Here is a 24,545-nt window from a genome sequence, read left to right on the forward strand (position 1 = left end):
AACCTAACCTAACCTAACCTAACCTAACCTAACCTAACCTAACCTAACCTAACCTAACCTAACCTAACCTAACCTAACCTAACCTAACCTAACCTAACCTAACCTAACCTAACCTAACCTAACCTAACCTAACCTAACCTAACCTAACCTAACCTAACCTAACCTAACCTAACCTAACCTAACCTAACCTAACCTAACCTAACCTAACCTAACCTAACCTAACCTAACCTAACCTAACCTAACCTAACCTAACCTAACCTAACCTAACCTAACCTAACCTAACCTAACCTAACCTAACCTAACCTAACCTAACCTAACCTAACCTAACCTAACCTAACCTAACCTAACCTAACCTAACCTAACCTAACCTAACCTAACCTAACCTAACCTAACCTAACCTAACCTAACCTAACCTAACCTAACCTAACCTAACCTAACCTAACCTAACCTAACCTAACCTAACCTAACCTAACCTAACCTAACCTAACCTAACCTAACCTAACCTAACCTAACCTAACCTAACCTAACCTAACCTAACCTAACCTAACCTAACCTAACCTAACCTAACCTAACCTAACCTAACCTAACCTAACCTAACCTAACCTAACCTAACCTAACCTAACCTAACCTAACCTAACCTAACCTAACCTAACCTAACCTAACCTAACCTAACCTAACCTAACCTAACCTAACCTAACCTAACCTAACCTAACCTAACCTAACCTAACCTAACCTAACCTAACCTAACCTAACCTAACCTAACCTAACCTAACCTAACCTAACCTAACCTAACCTAACCTAACCTAACCTAACCTAACCTAACCTAACCTAACCTAACCTAACCTAACCTAACCTAACCTAACCTAACCTAACCTAACCTAACCTAACCTAACCTAACCTAACCTAACCTAACCTAACCTAACCTAACCTAACCTAACCTAACCTAACCTAACCTAACCTAACCTAACCTAACCTAACCTAACCTAACCTAACCTAACCTAACCTAACCTAACCTAACCTAACCTAACCTAACCTAACCTAACCTAACCTAACCTAACCTAACCTAACCTAACCTAACCTAACCTAACCTAACCTAACCTAACCTAACCTAACCTAACCTAACCTAACCTAACCTAACCTAACCTAACCTAACCAACCTAACCTAACCTAACCTAACCTAACCTAACCTAACCTAACCTAACCTAACCTAACCTAACCTAACCTAACCTAACCTAACCTAACCTAACCTAACCTAACCTAACCATCCTCTAAACGGGTCGCTTGTCACACCTTGTTTCCGTCGAAATCACACCACTTTTCTGAGAATTCTTTTACGAATACGGGAATCCATATGAATATCTAATATCTGTAGCCGCATGGATACGAATTCGGTTACGGATATGGATTCGTATTCAAATACGGATACGGACTCGGAATTGGATTCGGATACGGAATCGAATATGGATTCTTATACGGATACGGGATCAGATACGGATATGTATTCGGATACGGATACGGACTCGGAATTGGATTCGGATACGGAATCGAATACAGATTCGGATTCGGATTCGGATACGGACTTGGATTCGGATACGGAATCGAATATGGATATTTACACGGATACGGATACGGATTCGGATTCGGATACGGGTACGAATTCGGAATTGGATTCGGATACAGAATCGAATATGGATTCGTATTTGGATAAGGATACGGACTCGGAATTGGATTCAGATACGGATACGAATTCGGAATTGGATTCGGATACAGAATCGAATATAGATTCGGATTCAGATTCGGATAACGACTTGGATTCGGATACGGAATCGAATATGGATTCTTAAACGGATACGGATACGGATACGGATACGGATACGGATTCGGATTCGGATACGAATTCGGAATTGGATTCGGATACGGAATCGAATACAGATTCGGATTCGGATACGGACTTGGATTCGGATACGGAATCGAATGTGGATTCTTACACGGATACGGATACGGATACGGATTTTGATTCGGATACGGATACGAATTCGGAATTGGATTCGGATACAGAATCGAATATGGATTCGTATTCGGATAAGGATACGGACTCGGAATTGGATTCGGATACGGAATCGAATACAGATTCGGATTCGGATTCGGATACGGACTTGGATTCGGATACGGAATCGAATATGGATTCTTACACGGATACGGATACGGATTCGGATTCAGATACGGATACGAATTCGGAATTGGATTCGGATACAGAATCGAATATGGATTCGTATTCGGATAAGGATACGGACTTGGAATTGGATTCGGATACGGAATCGAATATACATTCTTATACGGATACGGGATCGGAAACGGGTTCAATACGGATATGTATTCGGATACGGATACGGACTCGGAATTGGATTCGGATACGGAATCGAATATTGATTCGGATTCGGATACGGACTTGGATTCGGATATGGTTTCGGTTACGGATTCGGATACGGATAGGGATACGGATACGGATACGGATTCGGATACGGAGACGGGTACGGATACGGATACGGATACGGATACGGATACGGATACGGATACGGATACGTGATACGGATACGGATACGGATACGGATACGGATACGGATACGGATACGGATACGGATACGGATACGGATACGGATACGGATACGGATACGGATACGGATACGGATACGGATACGGATACGGATACGGATACGGATACGGATACGGATACGGATACGGATACGGATACGGATACGGATACGGATACGGATACGGATACGGATACGGATACGGATACGGATACGGATACGGATACGGATACGGATACGGATACGGATACGGATACGGATACGGATACGGATACGGATACGGATACGGATACGGATACGAATTCGAAATTTGATTCGGATACAGAATCGAATATGGATTCGTATTCGGATAAGGATACGGACTTGGATTCGGATTAGAATTCTTATTCGGATTTGGATACGGAAACGGGATCAGACATGGGTTCAGATACGGATTTGGATTTGGATGCCGATACGGATTCGGTTACGAATTCGGAAACGGATTCGGATACGGATTCATTTCGTTCGTCATTCATTTAGTTCACGTCATTTATCGTTCATTTCAATCGTTTCATTCATTCATATGGTGGATTGTTTTAGGGAGTCATGGTATCATTTCAGGGAGACGTAATGAGATTTCAGAAAGTCATTACATCATTTCAGGGAGGTGTTGTCAGATTTCAGGGAGTTTTTGTTATTTCAGAAAGTAATTATTACATTTCAGGGAGATTTAATAAGATTTCAGGAAGTAATTATGTAATTTTAGGATTTCGTTCATTTCGTTCATTCATTCATTCATTTCATTCATTCATTCATTTCATTCATTCATTCATTCATTTCATTCATTCATTCATTCATTCATTCATTCATTCATTTCATTCATTCATTCATTTCGTTCATTTCGTTAATTACGTTCATTTCGTTCATTTCGTTTATTTCGTTCATTTCGTTCATTTCGTTCATTTCGTTCATTTCGTTCATTTCATTCATTTCATTCATTTCATTTTTTCATTCATTTCATTCATTCATTCATTTCATTTGTTTCATTCTTTCTTTTCATTCTTTTCATTCATTTCATTAATTTTCGTCCCAATTTTTTATTTTTTTCTTTTTTCCGTGCTTGGCATCGGGAATCTATAGACGAGGATTGACTACTAACTAACCTACATTGGATAATTATCTTATTGATGTGTTAGTTAGTGTCGAGACAACGTTTGTATGGGATCGACTGGATCATAAACAAAAAAAAATTATAATAAAAATAAAGTCCCACGGGAATGGAATCAACGGGATAAATACTACCATAATAGGTCGAAGTCGGGCCAGTCAGCTAGTAAGTAATAATGAGGATGTAGGTACTGAAATAAAATTCGATACTAAATTGCTCAAATTGTTTATCGACCGGTAAATGTGTAATCTAAGTATAGTAACACGGAGACACCGGCAACGAGTGCACATTGAAACACCACATGGTACGTATTTATCGTAATTATTTAATAATAAATATATGTACAGTATGACATAAGCTATAGTGTAATAAAGTATTATCATTATGACTAGCGTATTGACGTAGCGGGCGGGGCGGGCGAGGCGTGCGGGGCGAGAGGTGCGGGCGGGTCACGTGACGATCAGCACCAGCAGCACCACGGCCACGCCCACCACCAGGCACACCACCAGGCCCATTTTTTTCTGTAACACACGATACACCATTACCGGGTATTGGGCACTTGAGTGCGGACTGCGCGGACACGGTCGAGCGAGGCGTACCTTGCGGGCCTTGGTCCTGCTGACGGTGCCCTTGAGCAGGTGTCCGCCGCCGGCGCCCACGTGGTCGGAGGCCTGCAGCGCGTAGTACTCGACGCTGTCGACGTGGTCCTGCTGCGCCGCCACCAGGTGCGCCAGCTGCGCGAACAGGTCGCGCACGTCCGTGAGCGCCGCCTCCACGCGCGCCAGCTCCGCGTGCCGCGCCTCCACGTCGCGGAGCAGCCGCCGCGCCTCCGCCGTCTCCGCCTTCACCTGCACACACACACACACACACACACACACACATACATACATACATACACATACACATATGATTGACGCCTGCTAAATAAAAATACGTTTTACATTGGCTCAGGTTAACTTGTTTCAAAACAAGAGCACCTCTGAAGAATGTGAGTATTAGTGGGTCTCGAAGTAGCCGGTGATACAATGTGAACAAGTAGTGGTTCTTACGTTATCCACAAACAGTGAGATGTTGTTGGAGTCGAGCAGGCTCTGGCACTCCTCGTCCGATATCGTCAGGTTCGCTGCAACACACACATGCTGGAGTCACCTGGAGCGTACTGTCTGCGCCTGACAGTAGCGCCCGTAGTGACACTAGTGTCAGTAGTATAGAGTGAGTGAGCGAGGCGAGTCACGCCGTGAGGAGGTCACGGCGGCGGCGGAGGGCGTTGACCGCGCGCCGACCGCGCCGTCATTAGCGCGAATTAAACTGATGCAGCCGTTCAACTCCGCGCCGCCACTCACTACTTAGTACCACACCACTAGTTCACTACACCACAGAATACAACAACAACGCTACACAAACACTGACGCATAACGCATACATTAACATGCTAAATAATTTTAGTTTATTAGCTGTGTAGGTCACTCTACATTAAGTACCTACCTACTACCTACATGTATGTATCCGATCCGCACATAACGAGAGGTACATAAATTGCTGCGAGACTAGTGCAGCGTTATCATTCTGGCAAATATTATTCGTCCGAGACTACCTAATTGTGATTTATATTAGCTTGTGAAAATATCAGCCACTCGACATCATTTACAAGTGATGGTAAATTGTTGACAATAAGGTTGTATGTATGTTTATGTATGTTAAGTATGTAAGTAACAGAGACGTCACATTGACCTGCGTGTCAATACCTACCATGTTGCTGCCATAAATCGATGTTATTGTGACAAATGTCAACTAAATATAATATCAAATATCAGTAGGAATATGTATTCTGTAGCAGACAGCAGCGTGTTTACATTGGGTCGGCTGCACTAGGTTGTATATGTGTGTGTGTAATGTGTATGCAGTCGAACTGTTACCGATGCGTAAGAGCAAGGCCTATATAGGAGTGCGTCATGTCATCAATACTTCAGGTACAGATTTAGTTGACATAAAATACTAGTAATTAATGATGACTACGTAACATAACATAATTTTTAATTTATTCAGTATTCCTAAGGAGATGGTGTTACAGTGAATGACTCGCAGGAAGTGCGACATGGTGGGACACGCTGGCGTCGCGACCACTTACATACAATTCTTAGTTTGAGCCAGCAATAAGTCGACCCCATATTTGTACGTAGAAGTTGCACACGAGCTCAGCGGACACTTGGCCATGTTCTGTTGTGTGTTGAGATCGTGTAGTTAATGAATGATAGAGGAGAAGCGGCCGCGCGCGGTCGACACTCCGCTGAACCACTGACATACAATTAGAACATCACCACTAACTTAGACTAAACGTACATCAACACAACAGCGGTCTCACGTACGGTATATTGAACATTGTTCAGTGTGTGAATATTTGATTATTTAATCTACCGTACTGGGGAAAATACAAAAATAATTGCTGGACGTAGATTTAAATATTCAGAAAGCTATTTAGATGAAGCATGTGAATCGAGTGTGGGGCTGGTGTGGGGCGAGTGTGGGGCGAGTGTGGGACGAGTGGGGCGCTCACTGAGTTTGATCTGCTGGTGCAGCAGGTGCAGCTGGTCGTGGCGCACGGTGTCGAGCGCGGCGTGGTGGCGCGCCAGCGCGTCGGCGTAGAGGTGGCGCGTGGCGGCGTACTGCAGGCGCGCGATGCGGGCGGCGGCGTCGTTGCGCGCGGCGCCGGCGCTGGCGCTGGCCTCCAGCTGGCGCAGCGCGCCGCACACCTTCAGCCCCGCCGCGTTGGACGCCGTCACCGCGCTCTCCAGCTGCTCCTGCAACTCTGCGACGCCACTGCCGTGAGCCTCTGAACTCTGCACACATGCGAGACCTCACTCTACTTTTATCTTTTGTATAGGTTTAATATATTGAGCGGCCGGTGTCACCGTTCAGTTGTAACTTGTATATGATCAGTGACGATCAGTAGCGATACGCACGTTTGTTTGTGTGGAAGGTGGGGTCGGTGTGCAGGCGGCGCATCAGCTGCGTGTTGTTGTCGAGCTGGTGGATCCAGCCTCGGATGCGCTCCACCTGGAACACGCACACACACGTCACACACACACGCACACACACACTTTAAAACGTCACGAGTGTCGGGAAACTGTGAGCTTAATTTCGTAATTAGTTGGTTTGTTAAATGTCGCTGACGTTCATTTGATTGCTATTCACAGATCAGATAGTAGGTACGCGTTGCCCACAGCCGGCTTTTGGGTTAATTATAATAGACAAACGTTATCTTGAATTAAATCCTAAATTGTTTATATTTTCTTCGCGACTAGTTCACGTCACGTCGTGTAGTTACATTAGACAAATCATCGAACAATAATGACATAGTTGTACCCACTCTATAGCGTACTAGTGTATAGTGAACTGTAGTGCGAACTGTGTACACACAAATGACGGAGTATTTGGTTCATGTGTAAAATGATCGGCGACTGATAGAGCACGAGTCTGCACGAGCGCACGACTCAGTGCTAGGCAGTAGTAGTCAGCTACTAGTAGGTAGTACGACTCGGCTCGCCACGTTTACCACTAATGTGCGGTCAGATACTCCGAGCGCTAGAGCTAGATGATTAATACGATGACCTACAAGTAGTTTATCTTACAAATGAATTGAAAATAATGACATTATTCAGTAGAACGCTGGCGCACTGATAGAGCGACACGTGCGAGCGCGCGCTTGCGCGTGCGTCCTCAACGTTGCTGTTTACTGCCACCGACTGCATAATATGTGGGGTTTAGTCACGACTGTCTAGCTGAGATGCTCTCCGCTCCGTCTCTGAGCAGTTAGGACTACAACACCTACACAGCACATACTGCCTGGCTCTGCGCAGACACACGAGCGCGGAGATGTGACCACGAGTGCAGTGAACGTGTCCGCGCGGCGCGCCGGGTCAAGGATGATCGTCGTCATAAACATCAAACACATCGCTTGTAGTCGTAAACACTAAGGTTTGCGACTTGCTACCAGCAACATTTTGCAGCAACAGATATTTATTGTAGACAGATGAAAGACAGATGACATGTCCAACTAACAACTAGTTAATTCTCGACGAATTTTAATGTGAGACCTCAATATTATAACGTGTAGTGTAACACATTAGTAGTAATCGGAGTGTGTGCGATTATAGTAGCAATAATGATCGTAATTAAGTATAATTTTATGAAGATCATCATTACAGTCGTAACTTTTAATTTCATATACTTATATTACAATGATGGGAGCGGAACAGCAGGTAAGCGGGCCGCATACAGAGTGAGTGCTAGCAAGAATCGTGCGCAGAAGCTGAGCGGCCAGCAGGCGACAGGCGGCAGGCAGCAGGCGGTACGTCGGTGTCGTAGTGCGTGCAGTAGAAGGGTGTGTGAACTGTGAGGGGGCGGCGCATGGCGGTGGTCTGCGGCGCCAGCTCCAGTGTTGCGCGGGCTCACTAATGAGTGCGACATTAACGAGCGCAATGAGCGCATCGTTAACTCGCACATTTGTTATAATTAAACGAGACGCGTGACACACTGTCAGCAGTACTCAGCACTGTCACACACTCCGTGTAAACAACGATGTGCTACTTATGTTACACAAATATACATAAGTTGATAACATTGTAGTACACAGCGCACAGCCGGTGTCGGTGCGTGTCTCGGAGTCTCACCTCGTTGAAGGTGTGCTCGATGTCGGCGTGGTGCGCGGGCGGCTCCTTCAGCTGCAGCTCCACGGTGTCGTGGTACACGCCCGCCGCCGCACCGTTCGCCAGCTGCAACCACACACAACACACACTTCACTATTGACTTAGGTACTGAGCCACTTCCCGATACTTAAAATCCCTGCGTGTTAAGATCGTGGGTTCATATCGTGTAATGTCTCATTAAAGAGAGCCCACGCTGAAGTATTTAGGTCAGTTAATGTAGGCATTACTCTACTAGGAACATCAGTGTGAGCGTGAGCGGAAACACGCCGCAGATTTGCGACAATGAATGGCGAGCTGTGAGGAATCTCATAATAATAGTCTCTTTGGTGTGTCGTTCAAGGTGTAAAGGCTAACACGGCGGATGAGCCGGTAGTAACGTGTGTGACGGGTGTACGAGTGTGCATGATGGGTCAGCGGCGTGTTGTGTGGTGCTGTGTGGTGCTGTGTGGTGAGGTGTGACCGCTCGCTGCTTGCGATCAGTTCCTTGATCTCGGCGGCGCCACAGCTGAGCGCACACAGTCTCCGCGGCACACTTCACCGAGCCCGAGATGCGCGTCACTCGTACATGTAGCTGAATCGAGCTGAGCGATCACGAGAGAAAACCGGTGTTTGTTTACAGTGATGTCACCGGTGCGGAGCGGTGGCGAGCGGTGCCGAGCGATATGACACAGTTACAGATAAGCCGCAGATCAACAGGAACACAGGAAGCGACGCCGTACTTACGTGCCGCAGCTCCGCCAGCCGGTCCTTGCTCCTCATGCCTACTGTCTGTGCACACCACACTGCACACACAGCACAAACTGCACACACTGCACACACTGCACGCCGCGGCTCAGGTGTAGAGCGGGGCGCGCGCGGCTAGAGGTGCGCTCGCCGCGCTATCTAATCGCGGACTGATAACGACGACACTGATATCACGCGCGCACTTTACAGCGCACCTAAGGTCACTACACTCGCGCCGCTCGCCGCTGCTACTCCGCTACGGCGAAGTGCGCGGGGGCCGCCGCCGCATCGCTATTATATCGAATGACTCGATTATAATATGTTTTATAAGACACCGTGACGTATTCTATCCGCCGCTTCCTGCACCAGACAGTAGCTCGGACAAGAGCGCCAGTGCTGGCAGGGCGACAGCGAGCTAGTGTCGTACACTGGCGGCGCGACGATCACAAGCAGCACGTGGTCCGGTGCAGAGTGTACAGTGTACAGTGTACAGGTGTAGCGCGACACGTTACTGACTGAACTGAAGCGCGGTGGCAGCGCGCGCGGCTGACGCAGCTGAATGTAACACCCTACGCTGACAACTGCTAACACGTTGTGCAAACACCTCGCGCACTGGACTGTGCTCCTTAGCTACCGATGTTACACGATGCCATGTCGCCTGTCATCGCGTTTTTTATATTACATATTTCTGTGATGTCGCCTCAATATATTGATACAGGTACCTGTGCGTTTTCAACACTGCTACACTGGGGCAGAGTGGGCAGACTATCAGTCCTGTCTGAAGCAAACATGAATCACATTCTGGACTCTTGAACGATACCAAATGTGTAGTTACTGGCGCAGGAATATAATAATATTGAAAAAAAAATACCCACAAAAATAATAATAAAAAGTGGAGTTATTTGCTATCAGACTGCATAGTGGACAGGTAGTGTCGAGTGTGTCCAGTGTCGGTGTATTGTGTAACAACTATAAGTAGGTATCAGTGTGTAACTGTGAGGCGGACGTCGCTGTTACTACTTAGTGAGAGAGTCGACTCACTCTCGTACTCTCACTGTGCACTGACAGACACTGACAGACAGTACAATGTACGACTGAGTGTACCGAGTGTAGCGCCGCCGCAGCCGCCACTCTCGTTGAACATTGTGCAGAATGCTTTAATATAAGCAGATTTAGTTCGCTTATCGATAAAATTAACTGCCTTTTCAATGAGTCACACCAATGATTTTTGTTATGAGCATATTTAAAAACTAGGTACTTCAAGGATAAAAAATCTGTTTTTATTTTTTTCGTATCTTCAAAAATGACCGAGATATTAAACGTCAAAGTATGGCCTTCGCGCCAAACTCCGGCGAAGCGGCCGCACGGACGTGTGACGTCATCTCCCGACACTGATATTTCGTCAGTACTTGCCAATACCTACATAGGCTCGTTGCGCTCTCGCGGTTTCGCTTTAATTAATTTGTTTTGCTTATAGTGGACAAACAAAATGGTTAGAAAATATTGTATTGTTCCTATGTGTACTAACTCCAGTGAAAAAACACCCCAAAAATTGTTTTTTTATGTACCATGTAAACTGTTTTATATTTTTGCAAAAGACTCAAGACAAGATCTAAAACTTAAAGCCCGGTTCAGATACTGTCAAGCGCAAATTTTAAATAGAAGTTTATTGCCTTTTGAACACTTCCTCAAGATCAAGATGCCATATCATGTACTACCTAGCAATGAACTTCTACTAAACATTTGATATTATTTAATGAGCAGTTCAATGACCTCACAAGCGGTGGCGAGCCGAGCGCGGCGGTTGAGTTGGCGTTGGTTTTTTGTTTTGAAAAAAGAACCCATGTTTATTAAATCTAATAATATCAAAATTAAAATGTTAGTTTAATTAAAAGTTCTCATTACACACCCAATCATATGAGACTACCTACAGAGTAGATTCATGCGTTCATATGATAGCCATCAACCTGACTAAAGTCAGAGGCAGGGGTGACAATTTTTATTTTATAATATTATTTTAAAACTAGGTTTTCCAAATTTACACTTGGTAGGTACGTAACACTTATTATTTGTAATGCCAGTTGTAACAAACTTTCAATTTTATTGTTAACTACACACAAAAATATTATTAGTAGTATACGAGTTCAACTTTCTTTACCTGGGTCTAGTTGATGATTGTGTGCGTGGCGATCGAGATCGAGCATATCTTAGTGGAGGCTTATTTTACAAAAAACACGATGATTAAATTTATAACACATACTCTTTAAATATTAAATGCAAATCACTTTTCAAATCAAAACTCCGCATCACCCGCAGTCGAACAAGCGTGTCTATCGCGACGTGACGTCAGCGCATAGCGCGCGAAGCAACGCAAATTTAAAAAAGCAGTGAAACTTTATAACGCTGTAACTTCGGTAATTTTGACCCGATTTTGATAAAACAAAAACTATTATTATCAGTATAAGTACACAAATAAAATGCAGTATGTTTAATAGTCATATTTTGATGTGCTGGTGTGACTCATTGTATGAATGTACCTCGGTTCTAAGAATTTATAAAGTGTGTTAGTTACCTGCCTAAGTGGGTACATTTGTATTGTGAAGTAAGTGTGAGCACTTTGCATAACATTGCATTACTTAATGATCGTTAAATACATATAACATTGATCTGTGCGATACTTTCACTAGACTCGACAATATTATTGTGCAATAACAACGCATAAGTAATTGCACTGGTCACTTTATAATACAGGAACGCGCAAAGGTCATACTTGATCATAGTTTGCACCAACGTGCATAAAACATTATATCAATATACTTACGTAGCATCAAGTGGCATCAATGACATTTTTTTTTTAATTAGCTCTAAAGAACTACTAGTAGTATTGATGCAGATCATAATAACACGTGTAATAGAATAAATTTCACTAAATAATATAAAATCCGGTGTAAAAACAGTTGTAAGTGAAAAGCGCCATCTGTGGGTAGACTTAGTGTGATACAAACTGTTCAAGCGTTCAGTACGTGCTCGTCTTGACAATAGTTCGCGACGTAGCTGATAGATGGCGTGCACAGCACGTTTTGTGTTCTCGTATGTTTGCACAACTTATTCTTTATTTGGGTTTTTGGTATATTTTATTTCACAAAAATATTTTTTAACATATAATATTTAATTATTTCTTTTATAATCTTACCCTTCATCACATTGTAAATCTACATACTGCACGTTTAAAGAAATAAGAGATGAATTGTATCGACTCTACATATCCAAATACAAGGAACAGCGACGAGCATACAGCAACAGTGTGGCTTGTGCCGGGTCTGGACGAGTGTTACGTGTAATGCCGGCTCCACATTATTGCCGTGAAGCTCCGTGAACAGACGCGAACGTGAATGTGGACGGTTTTCACGGGGTCCACGCGCGTTCACGCCTGTTCCCCGATCAGAGTCGGTATTAAGTCCCGTGACAAAGGGTTCGCGCGGCGTTCACGCATACACATACACATTCACGGCCCCGGCGCAGTTTACTGTGGACTATAATTATTTATTATATAATTACGATGTATTTCTGTCATCCACCATCTTCTTTTCGAACGTTTTCTTTTAATAACTTTCTTGTTTTTGACATCTATATAGTGGTATAGGGACACAGCAAATAAAGTTATCGCAGCAGCAGCTTCTACGTCCATTTCGCGGAGGGCTTCGAACTATTGTGAGCATTCCGTGAATGTGGAGGGCATGGAGTCGGTCCGTGAATTCACGGCGAGAATACGCGCGTGAATTCACGGCAATAATGTGGAGCCGCCATCATGTAACCCACCGTGTCATGTTGGACGTGAACGATACTTCTGGTTGGAAATAAACATTTCATATTTCAGTCTTGAGGATTCCTCAGTGAGGAAGTAACGGTTTCATAAGAAAATAAATAAATTAAATAATACATTTAACCCCTTATTGCCCCAATGCTGGGCAAGGGTTGGGGAATTTGCGTACCTTCAAGAACGGTTCTAAAAAACTCTCAGGCATGCAAGGTTGGATCACGATGTTTTTCTTCACCGCTGGAACATGTAATATTCATTAATATATATTGTAATATCGAATACACACAAGTTCGAAACGTCATTGAGGTGTTGCCTCGGGTTCTAACCATTGACCACTTGCTTGGGAGGTGTCAACATATAAAACTCAGCTATCACTGTAATAGGTTCATAAGACAGTTAATAATAATAGTATTTGACGGTGAGTAGCGACCTGCCCGCGGTACCTGAGCACTCCAGAGGGATGCCACCCTTCCTCATCTCCGGCTTGCCTTAGTTGGCTGAAACCTCCATTGGCCGTCCAGAGTGGAGTCGCAAGAGCAGAGCCAGCAAAGGCGCGTGATCTGAGTTGAACGTCCGGCGAGACCTCTCCGTCCTTCAGCCGCTGACGTGCGACTTGTTGAGGGGGCCCTGTTTGTGAGTTTACAAGTCTCCGTCTGCCATTTTTACATGTTTTTAACATTAGTTATAGGCAGGCGCCATAGTCTCCATAGACGCCCAGATTTTTCAGTACATAAGCACCCTAACACCCTAGTAGCTTTGGTAGTTGGACGGTTAGTTTATTGGCTTCATAGTTCCAAATGTCCGATGAGTCTGTAGTCCCGAGATACGAAACAGACGTGTACAAATAATATTATTCACTCCTAGCGGACTGGCCCGACTTCGTTCGTGTATAGTGCAATTGTATCCCGTTGATTGGGCATTTCCATATTATTCCATCGATCCCATATAAACCTTGTCCCGACAGTTACAAAGCATATTAAAAAAAATATTGAATTTAGTTTACCTAGTTGTTTAAAAGTCATGCGCGTACAAATACTTATATTACATTTCGGTGATTAATTTTAATTTATAGACTATTGATAGAGGGAACAGGTTGGAAGTTAATTAAAAACCGTGTGCTCTAAAGTATGTATGCGTTATTATTAATTAAAAACAGAAAAATACACATAATATAATAGTATGTAAAGGTGTTTATTGTGATAAATTATAATAGATATTGACCATGCGTCTATTAAAAATACGGTAAATACAAATGTATTACTAGTATGTATACAAGGCGTTAGGGCCCTCGGTTCTCCGACCGGCGTAGGCATCTGGTGTGGACTATCTCAGTCCCACACCAGGCCAGCGTGATGGTCTCGAGGTTCAACCTGTCTGACACTAACAGAGGATACAAGAGTGTGCTAGCGATACAACACGGCTCGACGGCTGGCTACTGTCTCCGTCGACGACTACGTATTGACTAGTGAGGAAGTTACGCCTCCATAACATAAGAAATATATTAAATAATAAATTCAACCCATTAATGTCCCACTGCTGCGCAAGGCTCACCTCCCTAACGAGGGGAGTGTAAACAATGTTTTAGACATGAAAGGTTTTATCGCGATGTTTTCCTTCACAGTTAGAGCAAGTGATCATTATTTCTAATACACTCGGCTATGTCTGCTTTTTTAACATATTTTTTTTATATCTTAAAGAACTCGTATTATGTTGTACAGGAAAAGGAAAATTTAATATTAGACATTAATACAAATATCAAATTTGCTTGTGTCAGTTGATGTCGAAAGATAAACGCTTTATTAATATTTTTTGGGAATTTCTCTAGTTTTAAGTTAATAATGTGTTTTTTTATTCCCGGTAAATGTGATGAGTATTTATAAAAATGAAATGAAAATACACGTCAACTGTTATAGGTATGTAATCTTAAATTGTATGCCCATCAATTGTTTTCATACTATTGCCGTTTAATACTTATATCCATCCAATCTAATCGGTTGAGGTGTGATCAATAGAGTAGAGTAGTCTCCAATAGTTCAGTCGCCCCGCGCCGAGATAGTTCTCGTTCGTGGACGCGGCGCAGGCCTGCGGCTCGGAGGGAGTAAATAAAACACAGAGTAATGTCTATCATGTTTTATTGTAACATATAGATAGTTTTCTACACATCCACCTTACATACGCGTCGCGTGGTGCGCTAACTGATATGAGCTCCGTTCGGCGCGGGCGCGGGCCGCCTCGCTCGCCGGACATAAATAAAATTCACGTAATAATATATAAACTTAGACTAAGACGGGCGCGGCTCGCACGCACATACATCTATATACACGCTAACCAACTAGTCTGTACAGTACCGTCACTATTTACAACGAGAGGATATGTGTGAGCGGCGGCGGCGCGCGCCCCCCGCGTCAGTCCCGCGGCGGCGCGCGCGCCAGCAGCGCCAGCGGCTGCAGCGCGGCGGCGTGCAGCGCGTGCGCCTGCGCCTGGGCGTGCGCCTGCGCCTGCGCATGCGCGTGCGCGTGCGGCAGGGCGTGCGCGTGCGGCAGCGCGTGCGCCGCCAGCGCGCCGCCCTCGCCCGCCGGCGGGTTGATGCGCTTCTCCTGCAACAGACACGGCGCGGTCAGTGGGGGCCGGGCAGGCGGCGAGCGCCGGGGGCGGGCGCGCTCGAGCCTCACCTTCTGGCGGCGGTTGCAGAACCACACGCGCACGACCTCCTTCTCCATGCAGAGCGCGTCGGCGAGCGCCGCGATCTCCTCGCTGGTCGGCTTGGGGTTGTGCAGGAAGGCCTTCTCGAGCGCCACGCGCACGCCCGACTCGATGGACGTGCGCTTCTTGCGGCGGCGCCCGACGGCCTCGGCGAGCCCCGCGCCCAGCGCCGCGCCGCCGCCCGCGCCGCCGCCGCCGCCCGCCAGCGACGAGTCGGCGTCCTCGAGCCACTTCTGCAGCAGCGGCTTCAGCTTGCACATGTTCTTGAAGCTCAGGTTCAGCGCCTCGAACCGCGATATCGTCGTCTGCGAGAAGTCGTTCCCGTACAGCTTGCCCATCGCGAGCCCGACGTCGCCCTGAGTGAAACCTGTCGGGGAAAGAGATCGGTTTAGCGAGCGTCGCGAGGTCGTCGAGCGAGAGTCGGCGCACGGCTCCCGGGGTGCGGGTGCGGGGTGCGGGAGGTCGGAAGGGTCGTCACTCACCGAGCTTGATGCGGCGCTGCTTGAAGGTCTTGGCGAAGTGCTCGAGCTCCTCCAGGTCGGCGGTGTCGTCGGCGGTGGGCTCGAGCGCGCGGGGCTTGTGCGCGTGCGCGTGCAGCGGCGTGTGGGCCAGCGCGTGCAGCGGCGAGCGCGCGCGGCCCGAGCCCGGCGTGTGCGGCGTGAGGAAGGCGCCCGCGCCCGGCGGCGTCCGCCGCGGCGACGGCGACCGCCCCTCTGCACAGACATCACGCGTCACACTCCACTCCGTGCGCTCGCGGGGAAGCGATCGATAGTGAAGGCCGTCGTTACCGGTGGTGGAGGGAGGGACCGCTCCGGCGCGAGCCTGGAGCTGCTGCAGCTGCTGCGCCGCCGCCTGCGCCACGGCTTGCTGCACCTGCAACGCGAGCGTCGTGCTTTACTACGCTGGCACCGAGTCGTGTGGCGAGTGCGGTCTCGACCGGAGTTACGTGCGAAGTAACGGAGGAGAGTTGTGGTGTCGCGTCGTACCTGCGTGTGGAGCAGGAGCGAGTGCGCGCCGTGTTGTGTGAGCAGTAGATGCTGCAGTTGCGCCAGGGCGTTGCCGGCGCCCGCCGCGTTCTGTAACACGAGACACACGGTTATATCTGATCGAGAAGATATATAAATCAGGAGAACGTCGATCGGTGAGGTATACTTACGAAGACGGCGGCAGTGGCGGCGGCGGCGCTGGCGGCGGGGTGCGCGGGGTGCGAGGGGTGCGCGGGATGCGGCAGGGGCGCAGAGGGCGCGCGAGGGGGTGAGGGCGGCCGCTCATCGCCGCTGATTTCGCCCTCGCCGCTCGCCGAGCCGTCTGAACGACACGAACGCATACATTATACAGATTTCAAAATTAATAACATGTAATGTTAGTCGGTGAATTGTTTTGTCGTACAATGCATATTCGCGAGTGATGGCGCGTGTGTGTCATGTGATTGAATGTGTGTATGTTTGTATGTGTAGATTGTGTAGGCGGATCTTGCATGCGGTTGCGCGGCCGTGGTTGTGTGGCGACGTGACGCCAGGTCGCCCCCTCGCGCCGCCTCCTCCCGCGAGCGCTCATCTACATACTGACAGTGTACGGAGTGTGCTGTGTGAGTGACTGTGTAACAAACATCAACTTCATACACGGCACCAAACGTTCAACGTGTTTCTACACTGGTTGACATTTATTTACTCTGTTAAAAGTTTTTCCTACTGTGTATACGCATGCTGTAGCGAGCATATTTTGAATTTTCAGTGCAGTAATTGAACGGATACGTTGATCAGACGGGCTACATACGTATTTGTTTTATAACTAGCGGGCGCCCGAGTCCCCCCGAGACTTTCTTTTTTGTTGAGATTTCTTTGATATGATGACGATTTTGTAAAAAAGTTTTCTGTCTTCTTCTTTTTTTAAAAATAAGGGGAGGGGGGGCGGGGATAATTTCCAAATATCACGTCTTAGTGCAGCTCTACACTTCCCAAGGAACTTTTATATCTTAAATTTTCCACAGTCACAATCACAGTCAGTCAGTAACGCAAGAATTTTTATAATTTGTTTTTAACGCCTATGCTATCTAAGGGATCAATGTGATAAAATAATGGAACATACCGTGTCGTGCACGGTGCCCCTTTCTTGTAGCGAGTACCTACACTCTACAGGTAATAAATAACGCCAGGTAGTGTTAGTATTGTCTCGCGTACAATCATACAGACGTACACGTATGGTGTAGCGCATAACACAATGTAATCACTTTCGTCTCGAGGGGATGGTGAAAGGGGTGAGTGCGCGTGCGCAGCTTCTTAGGCGGAAGGGTGCGCTCAATGAAGGAGGTCGCACCGCACCGCACAGCAGTGTGCGCGTGCGCCGCACACGACACGCGGTAATCCTTTTCTTAGGATCAGCGGGGTGCACACAGACAGGTGGCTCTGTGCATCACTTCCTGATCGTGTGTCACGTGACGCGTACACGACATTACAAAGTGAATTTTATTGGAGACTGACTCAGAGTGAATATAGTGAGTAGTGTGAGTAATGTGATCCTTTATCATCTCCAGCGTCCTACTGTATGAGGAGACTGAAGTAAGTGCTGTAGGAGGTGAGGCGCGGTGTGCGCTCTCCAAATAAAACAAATGATACACGTAATTATAATGAGTGCGAGCACGTCGGGGTAACAATGAAAATTGGTGATAACAATGTAACGTAACTTTGTGTTGGCGGAGGGAAACCTTCACTAAATATAATTGTATTGAATGTGTGTATAGTAGTAGTGGTATAAGTGGTATTATAATTAGTGGTAGTAGTGTGTAGAGTAAGTAGGGTGCGGTGAAGTACTGACCGTGGCTGGGCGGCGGCGACGGCGACTTGATGAGCTCGCCGGACTCCTCTGTAACAACACACACACACATGTTAACACTACCTTTACAAACACACGCGCATACAACATTTAAAACATTAGACACAACACTACACATATAGTTTGTATATAAATAACATGACAAGTTATTCACTATGATTTGTGTGAGTCATTTAATATTGCATGGCGTGCAACTTCCAGACATGTGAATATATTTTTGTTCATCATCATCATCATAATAAATAATTTTTAATTTGAATTGGAACTTTCGAAATTAAAAGTATAATTAATGTGATTTAAGTGATGTTGTAGAGTTTACTTTGCAGTTTGTTGACAACATAATATATGATGTGGTTGGACTATGTTATTATTATTATTAACTTGTGCCTTGTTTAAATACAACGCTTATATTAAGTGTAAGCAGAGCGGCCGACATAGGGCGGGCTGCGCCGCCGTCGGCCTGTGACGACTGCGCATTACAATAAAACTCAATTAGAATATAATTACATGTACTTATTCGCTCGTTAATGATATATCTTACAAATAACACGTGATAATATAATAATTACTATCATTATAATAAGTTGCGTGTGACGTCACACCAGCATTGCGTTAATACCGCGCTCACTTGTTATAACAAATAAACATTGATCATTTATACATTAATTTAGTCTATGGAGGTAACTTGATATGACTGTTTAGTCTCTTCTGGTGTTGTCTGTTAGGTAGTATGATAGTTATAGTAGTAGCATACGTTAAGAGTAGGTAAACACGTAAACTCCAATATTTAGTAGCGATGATTGTTTGTGGACAAAGTGTCGACGGTAGCGGTAGCGTGTGGCGGCTTGTGGCGCTGTGGGGTTCAGTGTGTTGTAATAACATATGTGTGGTGGGACAGCGCGCGTGTTGTTAAACGGATTATCTGATTTACGGATTCCTGAATTAATACTAATTAATAGGATAAGCGAGCGGTGTGGCGCCCGCCGCCGCCGCCGCACCGGCCCGCCGCGTCGTGTCGCCGTGTTGTAGGCACGAAGCCAGCGCATCATCATCACATTACACGTAATGCTTATTAACCCGCGGATTAGACTAAATAAAGCCGACTCCGTGTCATCCGGCTTTATTTTGTGAACGTAGTGTAAGTAGCGGGCGGCGGGACCTGACACGCGCTACTACTAATTACCATTACTGTACTACAGCTTTTGTCATTTATATTTATGTAGTCACAAAGACACCGTCCGCGTTAACAAGTCTAGCAAACCATTAACATTCTAATACTTGTACACAGCTAGTTGCTGTGAAGTGATACTTCACAAAATTATTTCTGGTAAATGAAAACGTTCCTTATAAAGAGTAAATCTTTTGTTTAATAACCGGAGCTTTTAAACAAAAGGGCTGACTACTAAAGTACAACTCGTAGCACATGTCTACGAGAGGCTACGGCAGCGCTACGAGGTATTAAATGTAACTTTAATTATAATAATATCATATATTATTATTATGAGGTTTACATGGGACACATCACACGTAGGTGTAAGTGTGCGTGTGCGAGGTGCTCGTGGGAGCGAGGCGGTGCTACCTGCCGCGGATAATCCGGGCACAAGCGCGCCGCGCGGATCAGAAAGGATTTGCGTCGACACAAATGTTCATTTATTCAAATATTCGCGAAATTATAAAGATGTATCCTTCGTTGAGTAAAAAATTGATGCGTAAAAAAGTGAGCGCATTGAGACGTCACCGTGAGTTTTTGTGCGCCGACTTGAAAAGGGTGCAGTCGACGGAAAGAGTCGCGGGCGTGTAGCGGGTGGAAATATTCACAATTATAAAAAACGCCAGTTGTTGTGTTTTTTGCGCATTAACATTGAATAATAGTGCTGTGCCGCCGCCGGAGAGAGGCCAGCACTAGTGCCGCGCTCCGGGACGCGTCGCCAAATCCTCCATTTTCATTAATTAAGAGTTAACGATGACATGACGCGACATATTACCGCGCTAAAAGTACAATAGTGTAAAAACTCAAAGTACATCGACACAACTTCAGCTAGACGTAACACTACCATATCATTTTTTTTTATTCATTATTAACAAAATGATCTCTTTTATTTCCTTAAAACACAAAGAGCGTTTACTTTTTTGTACCCATAATAGGGATGATAAAAAGTTAATATAATATTAATAAAGTGCCACATCGGAGAACGTGATGACATTATTTTCATTTTTTTATGATTTAATAAAGTGTCAGATAAAATTAAATAACAAAAGAGTGTTGTGCTGCAGTGGGTGTGAGACACGTCCTCACTAAAGCTACTTGTTGAATTTCTCGATCTTTGTTTACACTATTACGTAATAAGCGATAAATCAAATATAATAATAATACATTATGAAGTAATATAACGAAATTGAGACGGCCCCCGTGGCGCAGTGGTTAAAGTCGTGGGTTAGATTCCCACACAAAACAAATATTGGTGTGATCCACATATACTTGTTCCGGGCCTGGTGGTACTCTGTGCTCGTTGTTTGTATTAACAAACGTAAATGTCCTCGCGACACAATAGCAAATCAAAGTGCGGGAGTTGTCTTTAAAAAATAAAGAAAATAATGCATGTGCAGGGTGCATGCATGCGTTATGTATATAAATACACAGGCTAATGAATACACGCACGAAGTTTCATAAATACGTACATAATAATATGCTTATAGTGTTCAATTGTTGGCTATTGTTTTAAGCTCACATGTTAATTAGCTTACATACGTGTTATTTAGAGTTTGGTCCGCGTGAACAGTTCCCGAGGTTGTGGTGTTAACGCAGGATATAGACGTGAATAGCAGATATCAAACATTCGAACATCTAAACTTTTCGCATCTATACTAATATTATATCTATACTAATATTATAAAGCTGAAGAGTTTGTTTGTTTGTTTGAACGCGCTAATCTCGGGAACTACTGGTAGGATTTGAAAAATTCTTTCAGTGTTAGATAGCCCATTTTTCGAGGAAGGCTATAGGCTATATATCATCACGCTACGACCAATAGGAGCAGAGTACCAGTGAAAAATGTAACAAAAACGGGGAAAATTATGATTCTCTTATGTGACGCAAGCGAAGTTGCGCGGGTCAGCTAGTTCATAATATTTAGGAAGGTTGAATATTATTAATTACTTTCATCAGTGTACGACACAAATTAACTATGTCTTTAGTGATATTTGTTATTGGTTCATTGTTAATGTACTCCAATTCAGTATTCATATAGAAATCACTTGAAATCACGCAAGTTTAATAAAACTTATACAAACTAACTTATTACATACCCAAAATTTATACGATTTGGAAATGAAATTCTAATATATTTGAATGTTACGTTTCAATCAATTAAATGAACTGACCGATAGCACATAGCACGTAAGAGATGAAGGAAACAACATAAGCTCTATACATCTATCACATCACATATTGACACATTAGGTAGCACAGTATGACGATGTAGACGAGTGTGGTCACACTGCACACAGTGGTTCAGTTTCAGTGGTGGTACTCACGGTAGGCGGCGGAGCAGTAGGCGCGCGTGTCTGCGCGGACGCACGCCGACAGGACCATGGCGCTCGCGTGTGTGTGTCCGGACTACGTACTGTGTTCACGTACTGCGCGCTGCGTGCGAGCGTGTGCGGAGCGGGCGACTGTGTGCGCGGCACGACGCGCGGCGACACACTGCCGACACGCCGCGCCGCGCGAGCCCCGAGCCCGCGCCCGCCCCCCGCGCCCCCCGCGCCGCGCCGCGCCCCGCGCTCTCCACCCCGCTCAACCCTCAACCGTCGAATTAAAATTTTGAACTTTTTTGCCCGAATCCGTTTCTTTTTCCGCCCTTAGTGAATTTTTTTCGCGCGACCTCGCCATTATTTCGATTACCTGAGATGAATTTTTTTCGCTTTCGCCGAACGGATCGAGCGCGATGCGCGTTTAAAAGCTGTTTAATTTTTTTAGGAAAGGGGAGCGACGGGTTCGACTAACCGATGCGCGAATTCCGATATCGGGTTCGATTGAAAAAAAAACACGATCTTGGTGGAGCAGCGTGTGCCTCGACTCGTTACTGAGTTATTACGAAATAAATAATAGGACGGTCGTCGTATCTCCGGTGATCTGGCGGCGCGCGAGATGCAGCCTCCGACAAGGCGCGGAGACAAAACACAGCGAGTCCACAGTGATGGTGCTAATCATCGCGGCTATTGTTCCACAATAACGTGCCACAATAACATTATTGTTCCGGTGATATTGTTTGTACAGTTACACGACAATCTAACTATCCGAGTATTAGCAGATACGCGAGCAGCTCACAAAAGAACTAATCTAAAGAGTATCGCGGCTCGGGTGTAGCGCCGGTGCGTCGGTGTGTCGGTGGAGGTTGATAACAGATGAAAGAGCTGCCTCCTGTTTGATGTAGTGATAGGGGCGGCGCGCTCCGCACACGCTCTGCTCTAGTATGTATGCTGTACAAGGCAGTGGTCACTCTTGAAGCTAGTCCAGCACACTGTGTGTGTGTGTGTGTGTGTGTATGTGAGAGCACGATGAAGGTGTATGTATGTGTGTGTGGCGCCTTTGTAATGGTAATGTGTGCAAACACGCCGCTCGATCTAAGTTTAATTCGCGTCCGGCGCTCGCCTCACTCGCCGGCCGCGCCGGGGCCACTCTCATGCATCTCTATCGCGGAATGCATTTACGTAATGTGCTGGCTGTTTGTTTAGGCGCCAACATATTGCTACTTTGAATAAGATATTCGCTCCTTTGTGAGAGCTCCTCTTCTTTAAAACGGAATAATCGTGTTTATGTTAACGGTAACGTGCACCGCCGATGTTTTTTTAGGAACTGTTTGTATGCTCATACTGAGAGTGCCATCTTATTGATAGTAACTGTATTGAAGACCAGTTAAACAAACACATTTCAATACGCATAATAATATGTTAACCTATAGCTCACTTCTCTCTCTAGTCTCTGTCGTCTCGATGTAGTTCGTACTCGGTAAACTTTACTTAAAATATTCCTAATGAGGGATAATGGCCGATGGGAAGTGTGCCGACTGCCGGTCCGTGCACAGTGAGCACTTAATTGATCGTCATTCGTCATAAACCGATGAGTCGTTGTAGGCGTACAATGCTGACATTGATAACTGCTCTGCACAGCTTGTCGTAGCGGTGCTACGCGGCGTAGCAGCTCGTAGCGGCGCTACCCTCCGCGTGTTTTGCCGTTGTTATGGGGTTTTTATGAGCCGTGATTTCTATATTTGTGCAGTTTTATTATGTGTCGTGACCCTCGCTACCTCACTCATATTTAATTAAAGATTTGGCGACCGTTGAAGGGTTGTACCGCGGCCCGAGGGTCGAGCGCCCGAGAGCCCGACTGAGTGAATGCGCCGAGAGAGGTCTTTGTGAGGGCGCGACTACTTACTGAACAACATATTTATTTATTTTGTCAAACATGTTTTGTGTAAATCGTGGAGCACTTGACGATGAGTTGTCGTCGTGATGTATGTTCAAGTGCGTTCACTTAGATATTATAAATATTGCCGCGGTTCAAAAACACTATTACGAGTGAATGTGTAAGTTGTGTGAATAGTTTCATACAATTAAGCGTTTCCTTACCATTTCATGTTCGATGAATGATTGAACAAGGTTGATATTATATTAAGCTGTTATGTCGTTTGTGAGCGTGTGACGTCACTCGTCAGTGAGACTGCACACAGTGCGCGGCGCTGAGTGCACGACGTGCTCGACACTTGTCTCTACGTCACATCTAGCATATTTTATTGAGGGTGCAATTATGTTGACTTTCACACTTTTGTGGGACGCCGTTAATTTACCTTAAAATACTGCTGGAATGTTACACTGCTGATCTGGAATGATTTCTTTCTGAATAGTAGAGTAGTGAGTAGCGTTGAGTGTTTGGAGCCGCGCTAATCAATATGTATGGAGACAATGAGCGTGCAGCGTGGTGCCGCGTGGTGCAGCGTGGTGCAGCGTGGTGCGGCGCGGCGGAG

At 45.6% G+C, this 24,545-nt stretch overlaps 2 protein-coding genes across 8 annotated transcripts in view; both read right to left on the reverse strand.

The window, feature by feature from the left end:
- Positions 1 to 4,043: 4,043 nt before the first annotated feature.
- On the reverse strand, positions 4,044 to 9,698 carry LOC142975509 (syntaxin-1B-like). Its single transcript, XM_076118367.1, has 7 exons — positions 9,168 to 9,698; positions 8,409 to 8,510; positions 6,699 to 6,792; positions 6,293 to 6,544; positions 4,788 to 4,861; positions 4,338 to 4,586; positions 4,044 to 4,259 (listed from the first exon to the last, which is right to left on the reverse strand). The coding sequence occupies exons 1-7, from the start codon at positions 9,201 to 9,203 to the stop codon at positions 4,188 to 4,190; spliced, it is 879 nt and encodes a 292-aa protein (XP_075974482.1). The 5' UTR covers positions 9,204 to 9,698; the 3' UTR covers positions 4,044 to 4,187.
- Positions 9,699 to 15,102: 5,404 nt separating this feature from the next.
- LOC142975305 (protein nubbin-like) overlaps positions 15,103 to 24,545 on the reverse strand; it is a 171,995-nt gene continuing 162,552 nt past the window's right edge. For 4 of the 7 annotated variants that reach the window (XM_076118071.1, XM_076118070.1, XM_076118075.1 and 1 more), the window contains 6 exons: positions 18,505 to 18,552; positions 16,847 to 16,998; positions 16,677 to 16,766; positions 16,173 to 16,563; positions 15,660 to 16,057; positions 15,103 to 15,584 (listed from right to left, as the gene is read on the reverse strand). In XM_076118071.1, coding sequence (XP_075974186.1) covers positions 15,393 to 15,584; positions 15,660 to 16,057; positions 16,173 to 16,563; positions 16,677 to 16,766; positions 16,847 to 16,998; positions 18,505 to 18,552 — 1,271 coding nt within the window. In that variant the 3' untranslated portion in view covers positions 15,103 to 15,392. Of the gene's footprint in view, positions 15,585 to 15,659; positions 16,058 to 16,172; positions 16,564 to 16,676; positions 16,767 to 16,846; positions 16,999 to 18,504; positions 18,553 to 22,056; positions 22,274 to 24,545 lie in introns of those variants that run through there. The other 3 variants (XM_076118076.1, XM_076118072.1, XM_076118074.1) reach the window with 3 other exon arrangements.

This window comes from Anticarsia gemmatalis, chromosome 9 (genome assembly GCF_050436995.1).
Source record: "Anticarsia gemmatalis isolate Benzon Research Colony breed Stoneville strain chromosome 9, ilAntGemm2 primary, whole genome shotgun sequence".
In the NCBI taxonomy this organism is placed as follows: Eukaryota; Metazoa; Arthropoda; class Insecta; order Lepidoptera; family Erebidae; genus Anticarsia; species Anticarsia gemmatalis.

Bases quoted from the DNA above. Each gene is read 5' to 3' on its own strand.
- LOC142975509 (XM_076118367.1), bottom strand. From the start codon at position 9,203: ATGAGGAGCAAGGACCGGCTGGCGGAGCTGCGGCAC. The intron at 8,511-9,167 runs GTAAGTACGGCG...GTGTGGTTGCAG, and splicing joins GGCTGGCGGAGCTGCGGCAC to CTGGCGAACGGTGCGGCGGC. The intron at 4,260-4,337 runs GTACGCCTCGCT...CGTGTGTTACAG, and splicing joins GCAGGACCAAGGCCCGCAAG to AAAAAAATGGGCCTGGTGGT.